Genomic DNA, 25,519 nt, shown 5'->3' on the forward strand with positions numbered 1-25,519 from the left:
GGAACAAATATTTTTTCATGATTTTCCCATGTAAGGAACATTTTAAAGTGATGAAAAAAGATCTTCAAGTTACATTTTGTGAAATTTTTCAAACAAAGTTCAATTACTCAAACAATTATTTTGTTAAAAAAATTTAAACTACAAGCATTGTTATTTTGCTCATTTTGGCACATTTTTCTAGAACATTTGATCTTTGTAAGGCATTCCAGTTTCGAGATATAGCTAAGGAATCAAGTATCCCCAGGGATCAAGTATCTGTTGGGTACAGATGAAGGTGGTAATAAAACTAATAAAACATAAATTAAAACAAGTGAAATAAATATTCTATTGTTTTCAGTGTTCATTCAAAACTGCACTTTAGAGCTGTTTTTCATTTAATGTGTTTATTGGGTACAGATGAACTTGTAAATAAGACTAATAAAACATAGCTTTAAAATAAATAATAATAAAAGAATCTATTATTCTCAGTGTGCATTAAAAAATTAAACTTTAAAGCTATTTTTCATTTAGCGTGCACAGTATTGGAAAAGGATTGAGAGAAAGAGTGAGAGATAGTGAAAAAATGAAAGGACGATAGGATCAACCAAAAAAAGCGCCAGTCTATTGGGATTGGGCCTGCAAAAAAGAATAAAGCCTGCTCTTTACTCCTACACAGATTTCCATAAGAATGACAGCTAATCGGAGTGAAATTGGAGTGAAGGCTATTTCTCTCTCTGTTTAACACACGAGAAATCGTATACCGGGACTGCGAGCGCGCCCATCGCCCATTAACGATCTTTTGAGACGACAGTCGTTATTTTCAAGTGACGTAGTGTTTCGTTATTTGCAAGGTTTAAAAATTTGTGCAATGTCTTCGAGCGACGAATCCGACAGTATCCTCATTCTCCCCTACACTTTTCAGCGCATTCTCGGCACAGAGCTTTTCTAAATAGGCATTGCATTTCTGTAACATCTTCTATGGGTGTAAACAAATGACCATACGTGGAAGGAACAGTGTCCTGAAACAGAACTGCTACATTGGATTCAATCTGGCAAAGACTTGGTAATGAAACCTGGAAACGGAGGGCTCAAAAGTACGTTTTCGGTTGACTATGAGGGGCTCCTGGCCCAATATGTTGCGGATTTGCAAATCGTTGTATGCCTCTCTCCAAAACGGAGATCACCAAACTTGCCTTTGCTCTCTCGAAAAACCAAAAAAAGTTACAATTTTATTCTGGGCGAACAGATAACTATGAATAACCTCAAGGAATGATAGGGCTCAGTATTTACATCACAACAGTAATCACACCCACAATTCAGCCTCTGTGCCAATGGCGGCATCATTGGTACAAGGCATCATTGGTACAAGAAGATAACGCGACCGGTGCTGATTCGATTTGCTCCCACCGGCATTAACCTCCCAAATTAACCGAATTGCGTTTGTCTGAAAGAAACAAAATAAAAACGAATTCACGTCCATCCCTATCGCATCACAAGACGAAGAAGGATGGAAATAAATACCGGCCAACAACAGGCAGCCAGCAAACCGAGCACTGTGCGTGTGTAGCAAAAGCAACAACAAAAATATTCCTTCAATTCAGTCCGCCGGCAAACAACCACGGCCAAACTGTGCGTGTATATGTAGTAAAAGCAACAAAAAAAACATTGCTTCAATTCAATCCACCGGCAAACAACCACCGGCTAAGCTGCGCATGTGTAGCAAAAGCAACAACAAAAATATTTCTTCCACCGGCAAACAACCACCGGCCAAGCTGCCCGGCTTTAGCAGCTGTGTATATGTAGCAATGATTGAATTTTGCTGAGCATGAGTTGATCAACCATCTCTCGCTCAACGCTTTACTCGGAAGCAAAGGTTGCTTTGAGGCAGCGAAAACGACAAAACCGATGATGTATACGCTCTCAACATGGTCGCCTTCATGAAGCAATATTGTGTCGCCAGTCCAGCGCTGTAAAATCAGTTGAGCGACAATGGATTTTTTTCGGAGTAGGTACGTTAAACCTAACGTCGGAAGTAGTGCGCTGGAATCGTACGGTGACCCGCCATCCAGCGCACTACTTCCGACGTTAGGTTTAACTTACCTACTCCGAGAAAAATCCATTGTCGCTCAACTGATTTTACAGTTTTTCCCTGTATCGACAATATACATTCGAGGCAGCGAATCCAAAAAACCAAACGAATGGCTCTCACTCATCTCCTGTCACAACCTTGAGGGAACCGAATTCAAAAGGCAGAGCAAACCCGAGTCTCCTCGTTTGTGCCTGGATCGAATGCGTGAGGTTTTTCTGCTATTGCTATTATTGCACAGCAACCGCACGCAGGCAGCTAGTTTTTTCATTTCTTTTTCTTCCCCCCTCTTTCACCATACGTTGCGGGCCGTGCAACGCAATAAGTTCGATTGTTTTTGTTGTTGCCTCAACCTTTGCGGTCGGCTCGAGTTATTCAAATTCAACAACGTAAATGAGTATGTGTGCCTCGTCTTCTTCATGCATCATGTAGCAACCGAACGTTGAGAGAGTTCGTTCGGGGCAGCAAACGGATAGTGTCTCTCAGAGCAGATCCTTCTCATGGGGGGAGGTTTGAATGAATGTATATGTATCGTCTCCTGTATAGCTATGCGAGGCCTCAAAGTGTGTATTTTGAATGCCTCTGATGAGAAAATTGGTGAGGATTTCAATCACTGATATGTAGCGTGTGTATGTAATAGCAGGCAGTAAGCAAAGCACAGTTCTCATTCAATGGGTTTCCCGTTCCTTCACTCCCGTTCCCTTTCCCGTTTCCATCGCAAGACAAAGGAATGCCTTGAAAGGAAGCCAAACGCCGGGAAGCCACCGTTGTGCGTTTTTTTTCTGTGATTGATCGGTGTCAGAAACCCTATGACAAATATTCCTCGTCCTTCATGAATCTCAAATAGTACTGGTAAAGGTGTCGTACTGGCGAGATGACATAGTTGGTGATTTGAATTCGACTCTCCCTACGGCGCTGAGGTTTTTTTTTCTTGTTTCTAGGTTGAATTATCCAATAGGAAGGAAAAATCCCATAAAATGTTTTTCTTGTTTCGCTTGAATGTAGTGGTCATGCATCATTTTGGTTGGGAGCCGAGTCCTTATGCCAGTTACGGTTTTTCAAACATACCGTCTTTGACACAGTGCACATTTCAGCGCATTATCGGCACAGAGATATGGTAAATAGGCATTGGATTTTTACGACCTCTTCTATGGGTGTATGCACGCCAATATCATTTTGGATCCAAATGCGAATTTAGCATTCGGTTGAGCCAAAGATGAACCCTTGGTTAGAACTCGTTGCTCAGACATCACAGGATAAGGATTCTAGAGTAAGTGTTTCGTGTGATCAAGACAGAGGCCAGGGTGGCCAGTGTACAGTGGTCCGAAAGGGCGATAAGCGGAACTTTTTTCCAAGCGCCTTTGTCTTTCACTGGGCTCGTTATACCGTGACTGCGGGTATTTCCGTGCACCTAAGCGATTTTTGTTTTCAATGCTGTGTAAAAAATTCACATGAATGATTCAAAATGTCAAAAAACCCACCATTAGTTAGGATTTTTTATGTACTTTAAGGAAAAAATTTCGTAGTTGATGAAAAACATGGAAAAAGTTTGGAAAAATTCATCTGAAAAATGTGTTTCGTGCACATAGTTCCGTGCATTCTCTCTTGCATGTTTTTAATTCCGTGCACTTTTGCACTTAATTCCGTGCACTCTGAACTTTGTTATTTATCTACAGTTTGTGTTGATATAATAAATGCGATGACTTTCAAGCTAAAATAAACCTGGTAATGAATCTGGTTACACCCCAGCCCCTCCCTATTAAATACTTTCGTAATTAGTGAATGACCCCGAAGAGAAATATAGTAAACAAAGTATTGTGGACTCATCTTTGCATTCACGCTTTGCAACACCAGAAGATGACGGTTCAACCGAAGAGTGCTGGCGTTTTTATTTTTTTCTTGGGCTGTGTAAAGCATAAAATGCTGTAGGTATTTGACAAAATTGTGCTTAAGTTCAATGTCCACACGTTAGCATAAAATAATGTAGGATATAAATAATTTTTCGCATAGAAAATCGACTGGATAAAACCGATTCGTCCTCTGACGTTAACCGCTTAAGAAGTGCAACAACTCATAGTAAAACGATCAGTTATTTCGACTATTTCCCCGCATAATCAAATACCGTACACGTAATCGTCTAAATTATTTGCTCCTGATTACGTTAATCGTCCCGATTTATTTTGCGACTTTGCTTAAGGCGTCTTTGCTGGGAATGATAAAAAAGGATTTCTGAAAGATACGATTAATGATCTCAGATCCAATTGAATTCTCGCGCATCTGATTGTAATGTGTCTTCGCTGCAGCTGTGACGTCACGTTTGAAAATAAAAAATGAAGCTTCTCGTACGGTTCCGGAAAACCCCTCAAGTTTGGCCAGAGAAATTATTAATGACCACAAAAGTACCGCAAAATAAGCGAACCGAGGCCGACAACAACGCAAGCGGTGAAGGTAAGTAAAAATAATGGTATTGTTAAGCGAAAATTTTTATCTTTTGTACCCTCCGTACAGCTCCGTCCAAACACCCGAGCAGTTCCGTTGCCAAACAACATTGGGCCGGAACAATCAGCACCAGTTTAACAACAGCAGCAGCAGTAAACATGACTGGCGGAGAAAATCACTCGTCAACTTCCTAGCCACGATTGCGACCACAGACACCTGATGCCACCAATAGTACCGCAATCACCACCATCAGCGGGAGCAGGAGCACAACCAAATCCAACATCAAATATCCGCCGGAATCGTTAACTCTCATCACTACCCGTTTTCCGCTGAAAGAGCCCAACTACAAGTAGGTAATGTTTCTTCTCCTACGGCAGAAGAGCACCCTCCTAGAGTGTTTTATTATGCACGAACGTTCGAACGAATCTCCAGCAGCACTCGTCGGAAAAAAACACCGCAGGCATGTAAACCCGTAGAGTTTCGGAAAACTCTCCTAATTTGGCCAGAAATACTAAAAATGGCCATAAAACCACTGGAAAACTAAGCGCATCGAGGTCGACAACAACGAAGCGATGAAGGTAAGTGGAGAAACTGGTTTATTAAGCAATAATTTTAATTTTTTATACACCCCGTACAGCTCAACAAAATATGCAGTAGCTGCTATAGTGAAAAACTCCACCATCCGACCGGACAAACACCGGAGCAGTTCCAGCGAGCAAAGAGGTGAAAACTGGGCTGGAACAACCACCATCGCTCGCGCAGTTCCTCAGTCACGATTGCGACCACACCACCAGTCACAACATTCCGGAGGAAGAGACGAACACCAGAGCCATAAATATAGTGTCAGCCGGCGTGGCCATAACAACCACCACTAAATCAACAATAGTAGCAGCAATGGGTGACGGAATAAAATATCAATCGTCCAGTTCCTCAGCCTACAGGTAAAGCCGTCACTGATAATATCACCATCACCATCACCAGCGGCAACAGCAGACATCCGCCGGAAGCGATTCTCGCCACTTACCACCTCACAGTTTTCGACCCGGATGCGAAAAACAACAAAAAAATGGTTCCATGAAATCGGCCAGGTATGTCCCAAGTTTTTTAATTTTTTTTTTTAAATTTGTGGTTGTCCTAAAGGCTTTTTTATCAGAATACAATTTTTTTTTTAGAACATATTAATCAAAAGCAGCCCAAATCGTTCAAAATACGTGTTTTGCCAGAGCTACAAACTACAAAAGTCTGCAGAAATCGGAATTCAACCGAACAATGAATACCAACGAGCAAATAGGCCTGACCCAATGCCTTATGATGACGGTGAAGAAGAGGGAGATGCTATGATCAAACTGAGCGGTGAAACCGCAACCTCGAAATACATAATTCCGGAAGTGTGCCGCACACCAATTTTTTCGATTGGGCTTGATCGGATAGTTCTCGTACAATGATATCCACCGATGGATGCAGTTATTGAAGCAAAGGTGTCGCTGAAGCAAATGAAATGTTTCACTTTGCCGATTGAATCCCGACAGGGTAAAATATGCACCTTGAGGAGTAACGGCCAACAACTCCTGATGGAGCACCAAAAAGCACTCAGCAGAAACAAATGGAAATGTCTGATTATGTAGCTATGTTGACTGCATTTAGGGTAAACTTTCAAACACAATATGGACATTATTCCTTTTTTTATAAGATTTTTTTTTCAGATGTGGTCTAAAAAACGCGAACGTGATAAAACAGCAGATTTTTTTATTCTGTGAATGAAAAGGTCTTCAGATGTCGACACAGCCAGTAGTTTCAGAAACCAAACGGCAGCTATTTTATTTGATGGCACATTCTTGTTTTCCCAATCAATAACAAACACAACATGAATATGGTATTTTATGTGTAGGATTGTACCCGAACATGAAAAAAAAAATACTTTTAACAGTCCTAGTTCTGCACATCTTAAAAGATTTTTTAATCATATGTTTATTTATTAGGAGATTTTACTTTAAAAGTTTCATTTTGTCGAGTATATCCATATCAATATATGTACTACTTAGGACTACTTAGGGATCAATTCCAATATCCGTCCGGGTTCTAGAAGATTTAAAACAATATACGTGTTGAGAATGTTGTCAGATTTATTTATGTATTTTCGACATTTCGCTATAGTCGACTGTACATTGTATACAATCAACATGGAAGCCGAAAAAAGATGTTGTTTGGAAAATCCATTGTGATCTGCATCTAAGCTAGCCAAACAACTGAAATTGCCCAGAAATACCGTATGGCGCGTTATCAAACGGTATAAATAAACATTGACGACGATTCGAAAGCCTCAATCCAATCGTAGGAATGTGTGGAACTGTCGACCGAAAACTGCGTGATAAAATTTTGTAGACGATAAAGAGAAATTCCCATCTGCCGGGCCGTGATTTGGCCAGAAAATTCGGTGCTGTTCATTGTACCGTGAGGAAAATTCGACTCCGGGAAGAAGTGAAGTCGTATCGAGCTAGCAAACAGCCAAATCGCACCATAAAACAGAATAGTGTGGCCAAAATCGGAAGCTATACGACCATGTAATGACCAAGTTCGACGGGTGTCTTCTGATGGACGATGAAACCTTTGTCAAGGCTGACTTCGGGCCAATTCCAGGTAAAAAATTTCACTTGGCAACGGCTCGGGAGGATGTTGCATCCAAATTTAAATAAAGGGCCTGAGGAGACTATTAAAGCTGTCGGTGTAACTTGGAAAGCAGGCTTTAAAAAGTCACTCTAAGAATTTTTATGAGCTAATAAATTTTAAGCTGACTTTGATATGCTTATCCTTACCCTGTAAAAATGCATGACTTCAAAATTAAACATTTTGAAGGGAAAAATAGATACATTACGATGTGCATTACCTCCCCCCTCTTCTATGTCATAGTTTAAAACGCTCGAGCTTATCACCTCTCTCCTTGGAGTGTTACGTAACACACAAAATATCATCGAACCTACCATATTTCTATCTTTTTCTAGGAATTCCACCCGTAAACCTATCATCTTCGAAATCAGCTGTGGTGTGAAATTTGTCACCCTACGGACTTTGACAGCTAACGATAAATCAATCAATCAATGAACAAATATGGGCATATAGTCATTGTCACTGGCCCTACAATCTGGAGCAGTCGCTCCAAGAAAGAAAGAAGAATGAACAAATAAAAATCTGTTTTTACAGGAAGTCGTGTTTCTGCTCATCTGCTGGCTTTGAGAACTGTTGTAAAATCTCTTATGCGAAGCCAAGAAGTAGTACAGGATTAACCAAAAAAATGTAGATATTATCACAACTGAGATGATAGTAAGTACTTTCCGAAAATTAATCAGAGAAGTGTGGGGAAAGCATTTTGGGAAGGCGTCATACGTATTTGGCGAATCGCACTCAAAGGCACCCAAGCTGTTGAGAATATTCTGCAAGATTCCATAAAAGCGGACATCCTGAGTACCGATGTCTTTGAAGTTAGATTCATTGAAAAATTTAAGAGACATTCTCTCAGCAATAACTGTAGCAATCGCTAGATCAACGGGTTCCTCCATTATAACTGTAGCTATCGATCTATCTTTCGATAGGATCTACGTCCGGGATTCTGCATTTTTTTATTCGGATTGATTTTAACTTCATCCCTCAAGGGATTCTGCATTGGCGATCTTGCCAGTTTAAATATTGCCTCCACAAAAGCAGATTCTGCCAGATATCATAAAAAAAAACCAGTAATACCTCCATAGCTTTTCTTTCCAATCAACAAGAAACGCCAAACCATATTTTGCAAGGAAAAAAGTCAATATTCAAGACTTTGCAATATATTTACTATGAATATGCAAATGTCACATGAAATAAAAAAAAGAGTCGCTGCGGGAAACATTTGAATAAATGTCATGGAATCAAGTCGAAGTAAACCCAATGCAGTGGGAAAAAGTCAAAATACATTCTAAAGTATTGTATAACCCGCCTTAAAATTTGTTTTTCTTCTACTTCTGGGTTTTTTGTTTGAATTGGCAAACAAGTTTAGCTAATGTTCTGAACCATTTTAAGCGCCCAATTCATCATTGATGCTCCAGCAAGAAGAGATCATCGCAATTCTCTGTATATTTGAATGGTTAAAGGAATTGCTTCTAACGATTCTGGTTGGAAGTTGACCAGATTTTATCCTTGCATTACAGTGTTTAGGAAATTTAAGTCCCCAAAGGTAATGTTTCCGTGAGAACAGAATTATCCAGCACAAAAACCAAGCTTGTAACCAATCTAAAAGAGGTTCCAACCTACATCCTTTTAAATAGATAATGCAAAAGCAACACCAATAAAATACAAACCATTATCAGCCAGCAGAAATGAACGGAAAAACTTCATCGTAAGCCGTCCGTAAAAGTTTCAAACAAACATTTCTGTGACGGTTTTCTGTGATACATTTTCTTCATATTTCATTGTGAAGTCATGAAAAATTTTGTCTTTTTATATTTTGCTTGAGAAAAATCATTTAACCTTACTAATCTGTAGAGAATAAGCTGACGGAATACTATAATCAAAACAGCCGGTAAATTATAACTGAATATTTAGCTCGGTGTTGTAAAGAAAACTTGCCAAAGCGTCGCTCATGCTCGAGCAAATTAATTATTTACTCAGAGTCGGACGTACCAGAAAAGAAGAGAGCTGAAAACGAGGAAAATGGTTTAGTGAGAGAAATGCTCGTCTCGATCCTCGAACGGCAAACAAGGACGCGCACGAGCGTCTCGTGAGTTTTACGAGAGACGTGTTGAGAACGAGATGTGCTTCCAGAAGTGTCCGAAAATCAACACGCGGTGTTAGGCCGAAAATTCGAGGTAGAAGGATACGACAAATGGCGCAAACGCTTAAGCTCCCATTATTGTAAGTATGTCGGACGCGTTTCCCTTCGAGAGAATATCAGCCCTGTGCGGCTTTGGTAGATTCGCAAGGCATTATCAGAAGATTGTGATTCTAAAATAGAATGTGGCTCAGTGAGACATAAAAAAAAGTGGCCCTGTGAGGCTGAAATCAAAGCTCGGCGAGGCTAATAAAAATGGAGCCCTGTGAGGCTGAAACGAAAGCTCTGCGAGGCTTTAAAAAAAGTAGCTCTGTGAGGCTGAAAAAAAGTTGCCCTGTGAGGCTGGAAAAAAAGTTGCCCTGTGAGGCTGAAAAAGTTGCCCTGTGAGGCTGAAATAAGTTGCCCTGTGAGGCTAGTTGAAAGGCGTCCTCCGTCAGGGACTCCATTTTGCAAAACTGATTTACGACTCAGTCTCCTGAGAGAAATTGATTGAATACTCTGTGAATGAGGCCTTAAAAAATGCGAATATTGCTCGGAAATGCAGCTTACAAAAGGCTCTTGCAAAAGAAGCTCGGTTTGACTGAATCTAATTGTTTTGAATAAGGATCTCATACTGAGATCTACGTCTGAAGTTGAACGATGAGGTCCGCGTAGAAGTTGAAATGAAAAAATAAATGTTTTATTATTGAAGTCTGATGTTTGAGCTTCTAATCGAATGATCCGGATTGAAATCGAAGTTTTAACGAAAAGCGGAGTATTAGATCGTTCTGATATATTCATAAGAACGGAATGGCACGAAACAGATGATTGCTTTTGCAACAACCATATGGATTAAGTATGAGAAACCTTTATTGTAAAATGAATGTTAGGTTTAAGATTCAATTTATCGTTTAAAACTAAGTCATACATCTGAGCACAGGTTTGAGGCCGAATAAGTATTAAATACCAAATTTAGACCTTAACGTTAAGGTTTAAGTCTGATTGGAATATAGTTTACGCCTAAGTGAGTTTGAGTCTGGATAAATTGATAAAAAAATGATCCAAAATTTGATTTTAAAGTCTCTAATCCAAGTTCAACTCTCAGGTTTAAATTCGGACCTGAGACAAAGGTTTGAATTTAAGCTCAGAAACTGTTAAATGATTTAGAAAAATGAAAGTTTTACTTAATGAAATGAAGAGTTAACCACCGTAAATTTACATAGCCGATAAAATAATTTCAAAGTTTTACCTAATGTTCGATTTTTTTTATCTAAAGCTCAAACGTTGATCGCATCATTAAACTGTAATAAGAAAAACCCAGTATCGGAGTCGACCCAAATGTCGGAAGATATAATTAGGTTATGCAAACTAAATTCGAAAATCTGGATGGAAATCTTACCAGAATTTGAAATAAAAATTTACAGTTTAAAAACTATGGTTTTTTTAAAGTATCAGAAACTAAGATCTAAACAAGCAATTTGAGATTTATGTCAGGTGACTAGTTTACCATTTCAATTTAAACTCCTTTCACAAATCCGAATACTGTGACCTAAAACTCTAAAGATATCAATCGTTAATTTTTGTCTAAAGCTTAAGTATGTAATCTAGAAATGGGTTTAAGTTATTAATCCTGGATTGTTGTCAAAGATTTTTTTTACAATTCGTTTATTTGAAACGGCTCAAACAAATTAGTTTAACGGAGCCGGGAGACCATTGTTTTAATTAACATAGCTTTTTTCACATGGCTTTTTTCACAATGTTGTTGTCAAAGATCTTTATTATTATTCCATGAAATAGATTTAAGCAAAAAATATGAGTAAATTAAAATTAAACTGACGTGCGACGTAGTTTAATTTTAATTTGGTCCATGCCTGACTGAGGATGAGTCTGAGTTCCGAAATAAAGTCTTAACGAAAAAGTTGATTTAGAGTCTGGTTTTAAGGTGTAATTTTTTTAAGCTGAGTGTTAGGTGAGTTCAAATCCGTCGCTGAAAATCCCCAAGTTAAAAGTTTACAAAAAAAAAAACAAAAGTTGTATCTGGTGTTAAAGTTAAAATATTGACTCGTTTTCGTAGTTTAAAATTTAAAATGGAACTTGAATGTTATTTCAGAAGAATCCCGAAACGAATCAGCATCTAAAATAATCTTCTGAGTGTAGAAACGGAGTTGTACAACTTTTTATTTCAGATCTAATTTTAAGGTTTTATTTTTTCAAATCTAAGTAATGACGAATTCGAAATCGTTGCTGACAATTGAAACCAAGTTTAGAATCTGGTCAATGATCTAAAAATAATTACATCTGATGTTGAAATTTTTAAATCAAAAGTATACATCTTGTTTCATTTTCGTGCGTTAAGTTTAAACTGTAATTTGAAATGCTATCTCTAATTTCAAAAGGATCTGAAACAAAACATGTGCTAAAATAAAATTGTATGTGATAAAGCTTTAAATATTTGTGAGTATGTGAATTCGAACCTGGGACTCTGTTCTTTGGAAAGGTTACGATGGCAAAAAAAAAAACATTCAGGAGCGTGATTCATAATCTCGATTTCTACAACAGCTAACTTGTATCCGATTATGATGTAATTTTAAACTCACATTTCGATCTGCATTTGAACCTTAGTTAAACTTAAAATTTTTAAAAGTCATTTTTTAAAGTTCATATATGAAAACTTTTGATCGATTATGAAATTTGCATATAAAAGCTGTGTTTGAAATTTAAATGTAGGAATTGAATTCTAAATCACGAGGTGGTTTGACTCAAAAGCCGTCAATTTCTTGAAAGAGTAGGGGAGAAGGGAAATGTAGAGAATAAGCTGACGGAATACTATAATCAAAACAGCCGGTAAATTATAACTGAATATTTAGCTCGGTGTTGTAAAGAAAACTTGCCAAAGCGTCGCTCATGCTCGAGCAAATTAATTATTTACTCAGAGTCGGACGTACCAGAAAAGAAGAGAGCTGAAAACGAGGAAAATGGTTTAGTGAGAGAAATGCTCGTCTCGATCCTCGAACGGCAAACAAGGACGCGCACGAGCGTCTCGTGAGTTTTACGAGAGACGTGTTGAGAACGAGATGTGCTTCCAGAAGTGTCCGAAAATCAACACGCGGTGTTAGGCCGAAAATTCGAGGTAGAAGGATACGACATAATCTTATCATTATTTTCAGTCGAAACTTAGAAATCCGAAATTATTGTTGACATCAAAAATAAAAAATTTGTAAACATGTACAAAACTTGAAAAAAGTGTAAAAGCTATGAATATGTCCAAAACTTTGTGTTTTGTGATGAAATTTGCCAAGAATTCTCTGAATTTATAAATTCTTCTATAATTTCGGCAACCTTAGTCCCATGGCAACGAACGAGTTAAGTTTTTGTCATGCTTACCCATTTCCATGGTGAACGATGACGGCCGCCAGGTCGTAGATGTTGCAGCTGGAGTTCGAGCGTCTGGTTTCCGGTCCATTCTGGAGCACATACTGGGACATATCCAGCGCATTGATCGGGAACGTTATCCGTAGGTCAATTTTTGTTCTGAAAATAAGAATAATTGAACAAATGAAGAGGTTTGTTTTCGTGATTTGTAGATTGTTGAATAATACCTGTAAAAGTTGTTCCATCTGAACCGTTTTATGTGCAAACACAACACGTTGGGCAACCTCCGGACCCAAAACCGTTTAGTGGACTTTTGCTTACATTTGCACGAATTGCAGTAGTACAACTCAGTTTCGGCCAGCTCTTCAACCTGTAAGTAGTGATCAATAAAGTTTATGATTGCAAATATAATCGTGATCTTGTGTCATTATTACCGCAGTGAAACTCGCTAGGCAATCGGAAATGTGACAAACCGGAGTGCCGTCCTTGTCCTTCTCGATGCCTTCCACCGGTTCCTTGCTGTAGTACTTCTCCGGAATGTCCAACGATAGATCCAGAAAAGGGTCGTGTTTTTTGCTTTCCATTCCACAAACCAGACACCGAACCTCGCTCTGCAGCACTCCCCCGAATACGTTCGTCACGATCGAGTTCCGACCCTTGGTGTGTAGGTGGCTGAGCGGGTGAACGTTGTATGGATTAGTTTTCACCACTTCACCGGATTTGTGAGGTGAATTGGTGTTGCCAACGCCAGAGCTACTGGTGGAGCTGCTAGAAATATCAACCGGAATCGAGACCTGCTGTAGTTCCATGTGCAACCGATCCAGCATATAGCGTAGAAACTCATGCGCGTCGTGCTGCCGATGACCTCGAAACTGTGGAACAACCTTCCAAATCACCAGAAACAGACATTCAGGAGAGATGGCCCCCTTCGAACCGTCTCCACCCTGGCTGAGATTCAACAGGACCTGCAGACAAAAACAAATTTAAAGACTTGTTCCTTATTTAATGTTTCACGGCCTTCCTACCTTACGTAGCTCCTCGACCACGAATACGTCATCCAGGTTCTCTTTCATGCTGCGGGAATGGTACGCCTTCTGCTTGCCCTTCTGCGTATCCAGCGACGGCATCGCGTTGAAATACGTACTGAACTCCTGGATGTTGCTCAGCGATTGTAATACTGAATTCATGAAACAGGTATTGCCCAGGTTCCTGAGGCCCACCACTCGTCTTCCCGCCGCAGACTTCCGCTTGCCATTCTGCCCATTTTCGTTATTGCTATCGCTCGAAATGGTTCGCTTCCGGGGTCTCAGCTTCCGAGAAGCACTGCCGGCGGCTGATCCGAACACTACCGACGAACCAGCGCCGGATGTTGTCGTCGTTGGCGTCGTGGGTTCCTCCCAGCCGGAATCGCTGGAAGTTGTGCTACCGCTGGCACTTTCCGGAGTAGATTTCGATGAGCTGATCTCTTCCATGGTGGAGGACGTTTCCGAAACCGAATCAGCGTCGCCATCCTTCAGCTCCTGCCGGATCTCGTCGATCATGTTGTCCGCTGTGTCGTTTACCACGAATTCGTCGCATTTGTAGCTTTGAAAGTAGAACAGAAGTTTTAATTTACCATTTTCCATGCAATGTTATATATTCGACGTAATGACGTAATGTAATGTAATATAATGTAAGGTAATGTAATGTAATGTAATGTAATGTAATGTAATGCAATGTAATGTAATGTTATATAATGTAATGTAATGCAATGTAATGTAATGTAATGTAATGTAATGTAATGTAATGTAATGTAATGTAATGTAATGTAATGTAATGTAATGTAATGTAATGTAATGTAATGTAATGTAATGTAATGTAATGTAATGTAATGTAATGTAATGTAATGTAATGTAATGTAATGTAATGTAATGTAATGTAATGTAATGTAATGTAATGTAATGTAATGTAATGTAATGTAATGTAATGTAATGTAATGTAATGTAATGTAATGTTATTTAATGAGATGTAATGTTTAGAATCGCAGTATTTTTATGCATTTATTTATTTAGGGATGGAGATATGAGCAGAGCCCGTCATCCGAATCACCTTAATATTGTCAATATCAGATAATCTATTATTATATGATGTTTGTCATGTAAAACATCAAGAAACATAGAGTAAATATGAAGCTGGAATCTGACCTATTGGTCCTAAGTATATTGAAAGTGTGAGTAAAGAAGATTTATGTAAAGGCACCTACCAATATACCGACAAGTTAACGGTATTTATGCAGATGTTGTGATTTTGTTTAGATGAGTGCTTTAGGGCATGTGCACTTTCGTAGCGGCCGCACAGCACAGAACCACACTGCAAGCATAGCCAATTATCCTTGCCGGAGCATTCTGAAACAAATAATCAAAAATTATTTTTTGTTTTTATTGACCAAACAATTCTTCCAAACTGGTTGCACTGTTCATGGACAAAGCTCTGATAAAGTTTCTTCTGGTCGTCTTTCTCCATCCATTTTCCGGAGCATAGAGTGGGTGGGTGTATGTTTCATAATCATAACAAAAGCTCTCTCTCATTCTCTACCACTCTCAGAATTTTATTGTCTAACTTCATACTGCCTTCTTATTTGGGTTCTTCTCTCGATTAAATCTCACTACCACAAAGAGAGCAATCATATGACGAACTGTTCAAATTCGAATAATCAACCAAAGAGAGCAAATGCTGAGCAGACCCGTGTCAGGTACTCTAAACCTAAACAAAAGATTCATGTATGTTTTTATTTTAACTCGACTCTTACTGTTGTTACTATTGTTGAGGGCTCGTAAATTAGTTCCTCCAAACTACGAAGTGCTGAATTACGCATCTGGGTTAATAAAACACATTTGATAGTTCGATGATTGAAGTTTGCTGTTTGCGGAAGGGGAAATATCGTCATTTCAAAGGTCAATGGAACAGATTTTTGATTCTGCCTTGTTATGGACGTCAGAGCGTTTGTGGAACGTGAGGCAAAAAATCGAATTTTTATAATATTAATCATATTTTTAAGTTTATAAATTTGTTCAGAAAATCATTTTTCATACTTCTAAACTTGAAACCAAAAACTATCAGTTCTCCAAAAAGTGAGCGAGCTCACTTTTCCTTCTACAAACTTATTAAGCAACTCCACGTTCCAATCCACTGACAAAATCTCACCAAGATTTTCATCTGAAAAGGAAAATATACCTCTAAATGTTTGACTTCAACCAGGGAAAATGTCACCTCACAGCGTGCATAAAATCTGACTTCACTTTCGTCGTTCGTGTTTGGTTGCTCGAGGGATTTACAAACCAAATGTGAACTCTCGCTTGATTCTTTTATCTACATTGGTATCTACTAGTTGTTTTTGCTCGATTCAGATCTCTGCATGGCTACGCTTTTATTTTCCCATATTTGTGACCATTACCGTCACAAAAGCTGCCTCCCTGTGCCTTTAGATTTGGATTGATGGAGACCGTATAGTCGTTGGTAAATGGACGGCGATGGATCGAAATGAAAATGCATAATTCATTAGAACGCACCTCTCCGTACCGTCGTACACCACATTCTGTATCTTGGTGGCTTCGGATTGTTGTCTGAAGCATAGAAACCAGCAGCACCACCGGATGAATTAAATGGCAATGAATATCCACATGGATATTTACCAGAACAAACAAAGAAGCAACGTAGTTGGGTGGTACATGTGATTCAAAAACACGTTCGAGGTGATCGGATCGAAAAATTGTCAGAAAGAGTCAGGAGAGATGCCAACAGTAGCTTTGCATTTTCTTTAAAGTAAAATTTTAGAGTAACTGCTTTATAAATAAAAAAAAGATTAAAAATTTCAGAGCTGCCAGTTTCTTATTTCATATTTCTTATTCAAAAATCTTGTTAGAAACTCTGAAATAGATTCTTTTGAAATATTCAATGTTCATCGAAAAAGTTTGAAAACCACTGAGCTAGACAACGTGTCAGAAATATTTGTTTTATCACTTCCCCTATTGATGTTTTTGGATAGCTCTCTCACATACCTTAACTCCATGGAATCAATCATTACCATTATTTTTCAAATTTCAGCTCAATGTTAGATCCTCCAAGACTGCTTAAAATATTTACCATATGAATTTTGGGCGAGTTTTTGATTTCCCGCTGTTTTTGTTACTTTTCTGGATTTTTCTCGATCCTGGCCAAAAAAAAATGTCTATAAGCTACCCAAAATAAACCATTAAATACAAACATCAGTTCTAGGTTGCTTCACGGAACGGCACATTTTATCAATTTCCATTTAGGCATCCAAAAGTTATTCTCAAATCAAAATGTTGTTGTTTTTTCTTATCTTAAAAAAAAGGAACATTGGTTGCCAGATTTTTTTTCAATGATGACTTCGTGGCCTAAATACCAAAAGTGAATACTACCCCAATATGTTACATCTTGGTTATGCCTTCAAGTACAAAAACAAAACCAACAAAAAATATCAAAAAGTACTTAAAATTATAAAAATTTAATCATAGCTAAAAAATTTCTTGAAATAACAAAATTTTAAATTTTTCAAAAATGACGTAAGGACTGAGTTCGAAAAAAAAAATCAACACTTTCATTTGTGAATAACTTTCGAGCGGATGAATGAAAATCGATAAAATTTTTAGTGATACTGTCTAATAATGTAATGTTTACATGTGCGAAATTTTGTGGCGATCTGTCTAGTAGTTTTTGGGATAGCGTATAGTTAATAAATTTATTGAAAAAAATGTTTGTGCAACATATGCGCCATCTATACTGCACTATATGAACAACCGTTTTTTAAAATCAATGCTATTTTTATTGACCTTCAAAATATCTCCAAACTTTCTTTTTTATTGACGATTTGTAAAGTTTAGCAGATTGTCCACCTTCTGTAAGAAAACACCATTATTAACATTTTTTCACTCCATCACATTTTTCGCTTAATGGCAGGAATTCAAATCCAACCAAAAGAGGGGGAACTGGGTCCAAAATGCGCAGAGCGGGCAAGATGCGCCACCATCAGTATTTCGCTAACCAAATATTTTTCAACGTTTCTGAAAATGCCAGTTGATTCTATTTACAATTTTATGCGTTCATAAACGTTTGTGGATCTTCTGAGTTTTTTATACCACATTAATTTGACGATAACCAAAAAAAAAAATTAGGAGTTTTTCGTGCAATTTTTCAACTATTCTCGTAAGGAATTAGGTCAACTCAAAGCAAAAACAACCACCTGTCATCGGTTCTAATGATAAACATGGGTCTTTACATTCATCAAAAAAGAAAATATTTACTAGTTCAATAATAGTTTATATTATTTCAGCGTTTTTTTAATAAAAATGTCGTGGCGGGGTAAAGTGCGCCATGTCCGCTTATCTTTAAGCATTTTTCATACTTGTTTAAATTTATGTACAATTTTCATCAGAATACTTTAAAAGAAATTTCTATGTTGAATTGGAAAACAAAACTATAATATAAACCAAAATATTTGAAATTCCTGAATTTCATGAAGATTTAATAAATTTTCCACAAGAATGTCTATATATCTGGCAACACTGCGCGTAGCAATACATTTTTCAATCTGTGAAGTAAAATACAGGTGTTATAAACACTTTCGGAGGCACTTCAATCAATATAGGGGAAAACTGTACAAGACGCACCAGCGGGGTAAAATGGCCCATATAAAACAAAAATATAGTCAGAATCGTGTTTTTATAATATTTTTTCATCCTTGAATTGTCGTCAACTTTCAATTTGGTTCTTAAATGATTGGTATCGCTGTAAATAGCAATAATGCTTAGCTGGTGCGTCTTGTACAGTTTTACCCTACACGTAATAAATGTCTAATGGCGCGATTGGGCACACACACATATATATATATTTATATATATATATACGCATTATGCCCCTACTGAATCTGAAATGCAACTTTCAACCTACTCTTCAAATTTCATTAAATTTGTGGCCTTTTTTGACCTCTCAGCTATTCAAACTATCACATTTAGACAAAAAATAAACCAAATTTCCAAACTCAATCAGAAATTTAAGTTAATCTTTTCAAATTTACTCTAAAACAAGGCTTTCTTCTTAACGTGGGCATTATGCCCCCTCTTCCCCTATTAACTTTGTGAAACCTTTGAAAGTGCCATGTAAAGGAAACGGTCGTTTTGTAGTTATTTTTGGAATATTCGGCCAATAACTTTGCCAATTGCTATGTACCTATCACTGATCGATTTGTATCTTCAAAAGATCGTCAGCCAAATTTAGTACTCGATACAGTTTTTGTGAAACTCTTCCTCTCGTTCTTCTCCAGAACATTTGGGCGAGGCTTTTAATGAAAAATTTCTGGCAGGAGATCCGCCAGGTGCCCGCTTGAAAGTTCGATACGATTTACCACGAAATTTTTCAAAATTTCACCCCGCTATCGGGTCTACCATTTTGCGCACGATTTAACAACCGTATTTTGTTTATTTTATTGGTAGACAGCTATTTTTTATCATTAAGATACGATGTTGACCTGCTTTAACACTTCTTCAATTGAAAGCTTCAGATGGCAGTTTGAAAAACCCTTTCACTTTTCATACCTTCATGGAATAAATTACTTTTAATTTTATTCAAATTTTAGCTCACTGTTGGATCTTCTAGGACTTCTAGAAAGATTTACAACATGAATTTTGAATGCATAGTTGAATTCCAGCTGGTTTAGGGCCTTCCTAGATTTTTCACGATCCTGTCCGAAAATTTTGGTCATAAATGTTTTCACGATTTACCAAAATTGAAATGATTTGTTTTCATTTGCTTTGGTTTGTAGGATCATAAGAAATTCAAAAAAAGTATTTTTTGATGATAGAAGAATTATTTAAAAAATATTTTTGAAAAAAATGCTTTTAATGTTAGAATAACCACAATATTGGAAAAATTTGCCGCCACAATCTAACTTACAAAAGTTTGAACAAGTTTGAAGATGAGAAAAAAATTCCGATTATTCATCGCAGTTTTAATATTCTATTTGCTCGACGATTTGATTACACATTTTTGAACAATCATTCTATGTAGACTTGAAAATTTCGAGACATTCTAACCTTACATAATGCCTCCAATTCGGGAAACGAACCCACGTTCTTTCATAGCAATGGATATTTCCAACTGGAACTCATAATTTCCACGGACCAGGCTCGAAAAATTCCATTCATTCATGTGAATGGCGAAATTTACTTTGGATCACTATACCCAAGAAAATAAGATCAGTCAAGGGTCATGTCATGACAGAAATATTCCGATCATGTGAATGTAAATTTCATTCATATTCACGTGATGTAAATAAATATCACGTATGAGAAGAGTGGGCAATGAATGAAATTTGAGAACCAAATAGAATTTAAAAAAAGGCGTCTAGAAACGCTTATCTATATTTTCATTTTTTATACTATTGTTAGTTAGCATTTGCCATGGTATAGCATTTGAAAATCAGCTTTGCAACCAAGGTTGCAAAAAATTGCATTGGTGATCTTTCTCATGATCCATTTTAACTATCATGTCATGACCGATGTATTGGAGATCTCAATGATCAATGACAGAAAGGAAAAATCTTTTTTTACCAAAATAATCATTCATAGCATGCTTTCATTTCAAAAAATCTTAAACTAACGACATGTGAGAAAAAAAATGGGTGACTAGTCGCATTTTTTGGCTCATGACTATGACATTATCTAGTCCCTGTCACGGACTATAAAAGCATTCATGGGTTCAATCAAATCGATTTTCCAGCAGCATCTTTTCATGACCTCATATTCGCTTCTTTAAATATAAATAAAGAAAAAAAAAACAAATGTTCTATTTCTTCAGAGACAACAGCAGGACTACAGGGTGACAAAAAAGTCCGGTCATACTTTTTTGGGGTCGCCTGTAGCCTACACGTTGCATCTCTCTGGTGCCTTCTATATGTCAAATGAAAGAGCTAACTCTGCTGCCCAAAGTGGCAGAGTTTCGTTTCTGTGCAGTTTGTTTACATTGAGTTGTGAGCCATGGCAGAGTTAAGGGCAGCTGTTATCGCTGCTCGGTTCGGCGCGCAGATAAAGAGATTATTTTTTCGAACTGGAAGCTGTTCGTTTAGGAGCGAATAGTCAATCGCCAAAATGATCGAGTTTGGAGTGTGAGCCTCCAGCAAGCTCCTGCGGACAAGCTGAACGTTTCCCGGTTCCAAAATAAGACGTCAGTCTTGCTTCCAGACATATGGCCGATTTCATTTCGAAGAATGAATGGACTCCGTCGTCTCCGGATCTGAATCCACTGTATTATTTCGTGTGGGGATACATGATGTCGAAGCTGAACGACTATTTTTGTTTGTTTCGATTATAGTCGTTTTACCATCTTTACGGCATTCGCGACTTTACCAACGTTCCAGTTGGCGGACAAATATTGAAAAACTTATCCGGTACAACTGTGTTCGATATTTACTCTTGGGCTCGAACTCGCGTACATCGGCTCAGGAAGCAACGGACTTGCCAACTGAGCTATATCACAAGCTCTGCACGACTATAAAGTAACAAGTTTGAAGCAATTCAAGCGAGTTATCACGAAAATCTGGGACGAGATGCCGATGGAGCAGGTGCGCGCCGCTTGCGACGACTTTCCGAGACGTCTGAAGCTGGTTCGATCAGACAAAGGTGGTGTAATTTCGAGATATGATCTGTGAAGTATCTTGATGAGTTACTGAATAAAGCTATGGATGCCAGATTCAGATTTTATTCTTATTCTTTGAAATATAGAGATTTTCCTGTGTGACCGGACTTTTTTGTCACCCTGTAATATTATTTAATTGATTGGGATTTGTTTTACAATGTAGACGACACAAATATTGTTAAAGATTATCTCAATCTGACTTTGAAAAACCATTTTAAACTATGCATTCCCCTAAGACAATGTTCCTCCTCTCGAGCCCATGGTTTAACGTCTCTATTGCCCATGCAAGCTATTGTAAACAGAAAACTAGCATCAATTGATAAAGCTATGTGCATTTGAAAATGGTTTAATTGTAACGATTGCAATAAATCTCTATTTTCTTGTTAAAATCTAATAATTAAACAAATTTAAGCTAGCCGTACTTGAAAACAAGTGCGTAGTAGATTCTGGCCAAATTGTTAGTACTAAATCAAGCTTCAAGATTTAGTATTTTAATTAGGATCCACTTGCCCTATATAACCCTAGAAGTACGCAAAATTAAGGAAAAGTAAAACTTCAAATTGAGTTAACTTTGGAAGGAAAGGTCGTAGAAACTTAAGGCTTAATTCAAAATATGCAAATTGAGTGTCTCAACAAATGTTGTCAACATCTTCTAAATGTTAGCTCAAAACTAACAATAGTTAAGTATTAAAAACAATTTTTATTATGTTTTAAACCGGAAACTTTATAGACCTACATTGACTAAGGATAGAGCACTTGTTATTTTATCAAAGTTTCATATTTAAATGATAACTACAACTTTGTAGAAAAAATATTGTCGCCATCTCCTTAAACATAAAAGTTATTGTCTTCATTCTTATCGTTGTAGGCTGTTTGGGACTAATTTTTGCTACTTTCACGTTATGAAGAACAGTCTAACAAGCAAATGTTCTGAAGACACCTTACAGCTTAAATAAAAGACAAAATCACTAAAAGAAATGTTCCACCTTAGGCCCTTTTGGACCACTGCACTATGGGGCAGTTCCATACAATGAGGCGGCAAAAAGTATGATTAGGTGTTTTAGACTATTTTGTTATTTTTGAAAATTTTGTATGAAAATTACTATTTTAACTAACTTAAAATAAATTCTAGAAAAAAAATTTGTATAAATAACGTTTAAAGTACGATGCTTGGTGTTATTTTTGACCCTACTTTTTATTTCTTTTGAAATACGGGTTTTGGACTAATTGATCATTAAATGATAAATAACATCAAAATACTTCATGAAACTCAAGAAAAAAATGTGTGAAATGATTGATTAATCATGAGAAACATTTTTTTGACAAACCAACACCAACTTTGTTGAATTTATACTCATTAATGGGTAAAAATTACCTATTTGCATGATATTTTTAGTTTTATTTGAGTATAACTCAAAAACAACGGTGCTTGAAGGTGCCTGGAATCTCTTTCATTGTATTTTTAGGACTTTTTACTAGATTTTGATAGTGAAAAGAGTATGAGGAAATGCGGGGATTTTTTTGGCAAGGCTTTAAAGTTTTTGACTTATGAAAAAAATAATTATGCACTCATTTTTATCATACATCAATTTAGTGTGTAAAATTTTTGAATAGTTCAAATGATAGCTTTTAATATAAGCTTTCATATGGTGTACTTTAAATTTAAAAAAAAAAATTTCCATAGAAATACATGTGATTTAAATTTTTTTCTTCATCGTATAAATTTTTCAATTTTTCAAAGTCGGATGTCTGTGGTGCGTTCAGTATTCAAGATAATGAGTTGAAAAACTGGAAATATCTATGTTAAATATAAAGTTATTAACTAGTAAAAATTAACAAAAAGCGATCCGATAAAGTTTAGTTTTTGGCTTTTTGCCGCCTCAAACCCCATAGTGCACTGTGCCTAGGTCGACGGCTTAGTTGCACAATACAAGAAAAATGAACCGTGCGAATATTTTGGAGGGTTTTCATACAAACTCCGTAGAAATTAAGCAATTTCCCTGAGGTTCGGGGATTGTATTCTTGGTGTGTATACTGTACAAACTTAATCGTTTCTCCTGTGATCGGGGGATTCTTCCCGTTTGTTCAACAGCTTAAATTACAGGACGATCTCAGGTTTTATCAAACAATTAAAATTTGATTTCTAATATTATACTGCAACATATTTTTCTCGGCCACCAAAACTTTCACTAGAACTTGGCTTCAGTCACATGTGAGTACCGATCTGATTATGATATATCGTATTTTTTTACTCTTCTTATGTGAAATCGTGTGCTTGTTATTTTAAAAACCTTGAATGTATGTGTGTTATAAACTTTCTAATACGCTATGCTTTTCGAGGAAATAGATTAATTATCAAAGCGTGCATTCAGTTCAAAAACTGTACTGATTTTACTGTGTAAATTAAGATTAGAAATTTTTTCTCCTTAATGTTTTATCAGAAATAATTTCATGAGTTTTTATTTTTTTTCCGGAGGACGAATGATCGGTTTACCAAATCGAAAATAACACCATATCTTGTTTAAACTTCTGTAGAATGTACAAATCATTCCTATAGGCTACGAGAAAGGAAATTTTTGAATTTTAAGGACAAGAATTAGCAATTTTTAATCCAAGAAGCAAATTTCCGTCATTCACAGTTGCTTTTCCGGTCTTGTAGATGAAATTCAAATTCTGTTGTTTAAAAATTTGCTCATGGTGATGGTGCTTAGTTTGGCCTGGTCAAGTCCAACCATATATTCGTTGTATGTTAAATTCTAATAATTATTAGAAGATAAGCCCTAAAACTCGTAACTAGACTACGCCTTTATTTAAAGTTGTTGTTCTGTTAGTTCTTAAAGTTTATTTTGAAATTTTGTTTAAATTTGTGTAAAAACCACACGTCACGAAGACATCACAAAGGCATTGAATTCTACAAATCAAAATGTAACAATTAATAAGAATGGCATTCTTACGTTGCTTAATAAATGTCAAACAAACAAACAAAATTCATAAGAATGGCTCAAATATATTAGTTTCAAAAAGTAAAAAAATGATCCTTTTGATAACTGCTTTTAACAAATGTAATTTAATCAATAAATAAATCTATTCCTATTACTATGTTTTTATTTTAGTCTATATATATAAAAAGCAATTATCTGTATGTTTGTTTGTTTGTTTGTTTGTTTGTTTGTTTGTTTGTTTGTTTGTCCTCTATAGACTCAGCCGTCTTAAGAGCTAGAGGTCTGAAATTTGGCATGGATACTCATTAGGTCCAGGAATGATGAAAAATGTTTTCAGATTTTTGGATGACCCCTTCTGAAAGGTTATTATTATAGTTCGTATTGTGATGAAAATAAGCACATGAGTGTTTTGAGAGACGAGCAATCGATTACAGTTATCAAATTTAGGGTCAAAGGTCAGCCAAAGGGGTCGTCCATATTCACTGAATAATGTTTTTGCGATATTGGCGTTATTACAGTTCGTATTGTGATGAAAATTAGCACATGAGTGTTTTGAGATACGAGTAATCGATTTCAAGTTTTGAATTGCGGATCAGAAGTCGGTTGAAGCAGTCGTCCATACCCAACTTTAATGTTTTTGCGATTTTGACGTTATTCTACATTGGATTGAGATGAAAATTTCCGCATTGAGAGACGCTCTTTTGCTTTCAGGTTTCAAATCTTGACTCAGGGGTCGGCAAAAGGGGTTATTATCTGTTCACTGTTTTTACGATATTCTCTTGATTGAGCATAGAATTGCAATGAAAATTGACACATGGGAGTTTAACAGAAAAGATAATTGATATAAGGTGTCAAGTTTTTAATCGTGGTAAAAAAAAGGCCGTCCATGTCAGTTGCTCACTGTTTTCGCGATATTGTCGTGATCATGCATCGGATTGAGATGAACATGTTCAGATGAGGGTTATAAACTATGTGCAATTGACTCCAGGTAGCATGTTCCGTGTCAAGGGTAGGCGAAAGGGGCGTCTATATTCACTGTTCACTGTTTTCAAGTTCCTGACGTTGTTTTACATATAATTTGAAAAGAAAAAATGGCACAAGGGAGCTTTGAGTAACGTAAAATTGGTTTCAATTATCGAATTTCGGGCCATGGGACAGAAAAAGAGGGTTTCATTGAAAGTTCAGTGTTTTGTGCAATAATTTTGTTGGAGGCAGTTAATTGCTACCAATTTG

General features: G+C 36.9%; 1 protein-coding gene across 1 annotated transcript in view; it reads right to left on the bottom strand.

Moving 5' to 3' along the window:
• LOC129746430 (ubiquitin carboxyl-terminal hydrolase 3-like) overlaps window positions 1-25,519 on the bottom strand; it is a 33,110-nt gene that overhangs the window by 3,349 nt on the left and 4,242 nt on the right. Inside the window, exons 2-6 of the mRNA XM_055740081.1 lie at window positions 14,896-15,037; window positions 13,679-14,237; window positions 13,088-13,618; window positions 12,881-13,023; window positions 12,666-12,812 (exon numbers count right to left, since the gene is read on the bottom strand). Of these exons, the coding sequence (XP_055596056.1) occupies window positions 12,666-12,812; window positions 12,881-13,023; window positions 13,088-13,618; window positions 13,679-14,237; window positions 14,896-15,037 (1,522 nt within the window). The remainder of the gene's footprint in view (window positions 1-12,665; window positions 12,813-12,880; window positions 13,024-13,087; window positions 13,619-13,678; window positions 14,238-14,895; window positions 15,038-25,519) is intronic.

This window comes from Uranotaenia lowii, chromosome 2, assembly GCF_029784155.1.
Source record: "Uranotaenia lowii strain MFRU-FL chromosome 2, ASM2978415v1, whole genome shotgun sequence".
NCBI classification, from domain to species: domain Eukaryota; kingdom Metazoa; phylum Arthropoda; class Insecta; order Diptera; family Culicidae; genus Uranotaenia; species Uranotaenia lowii.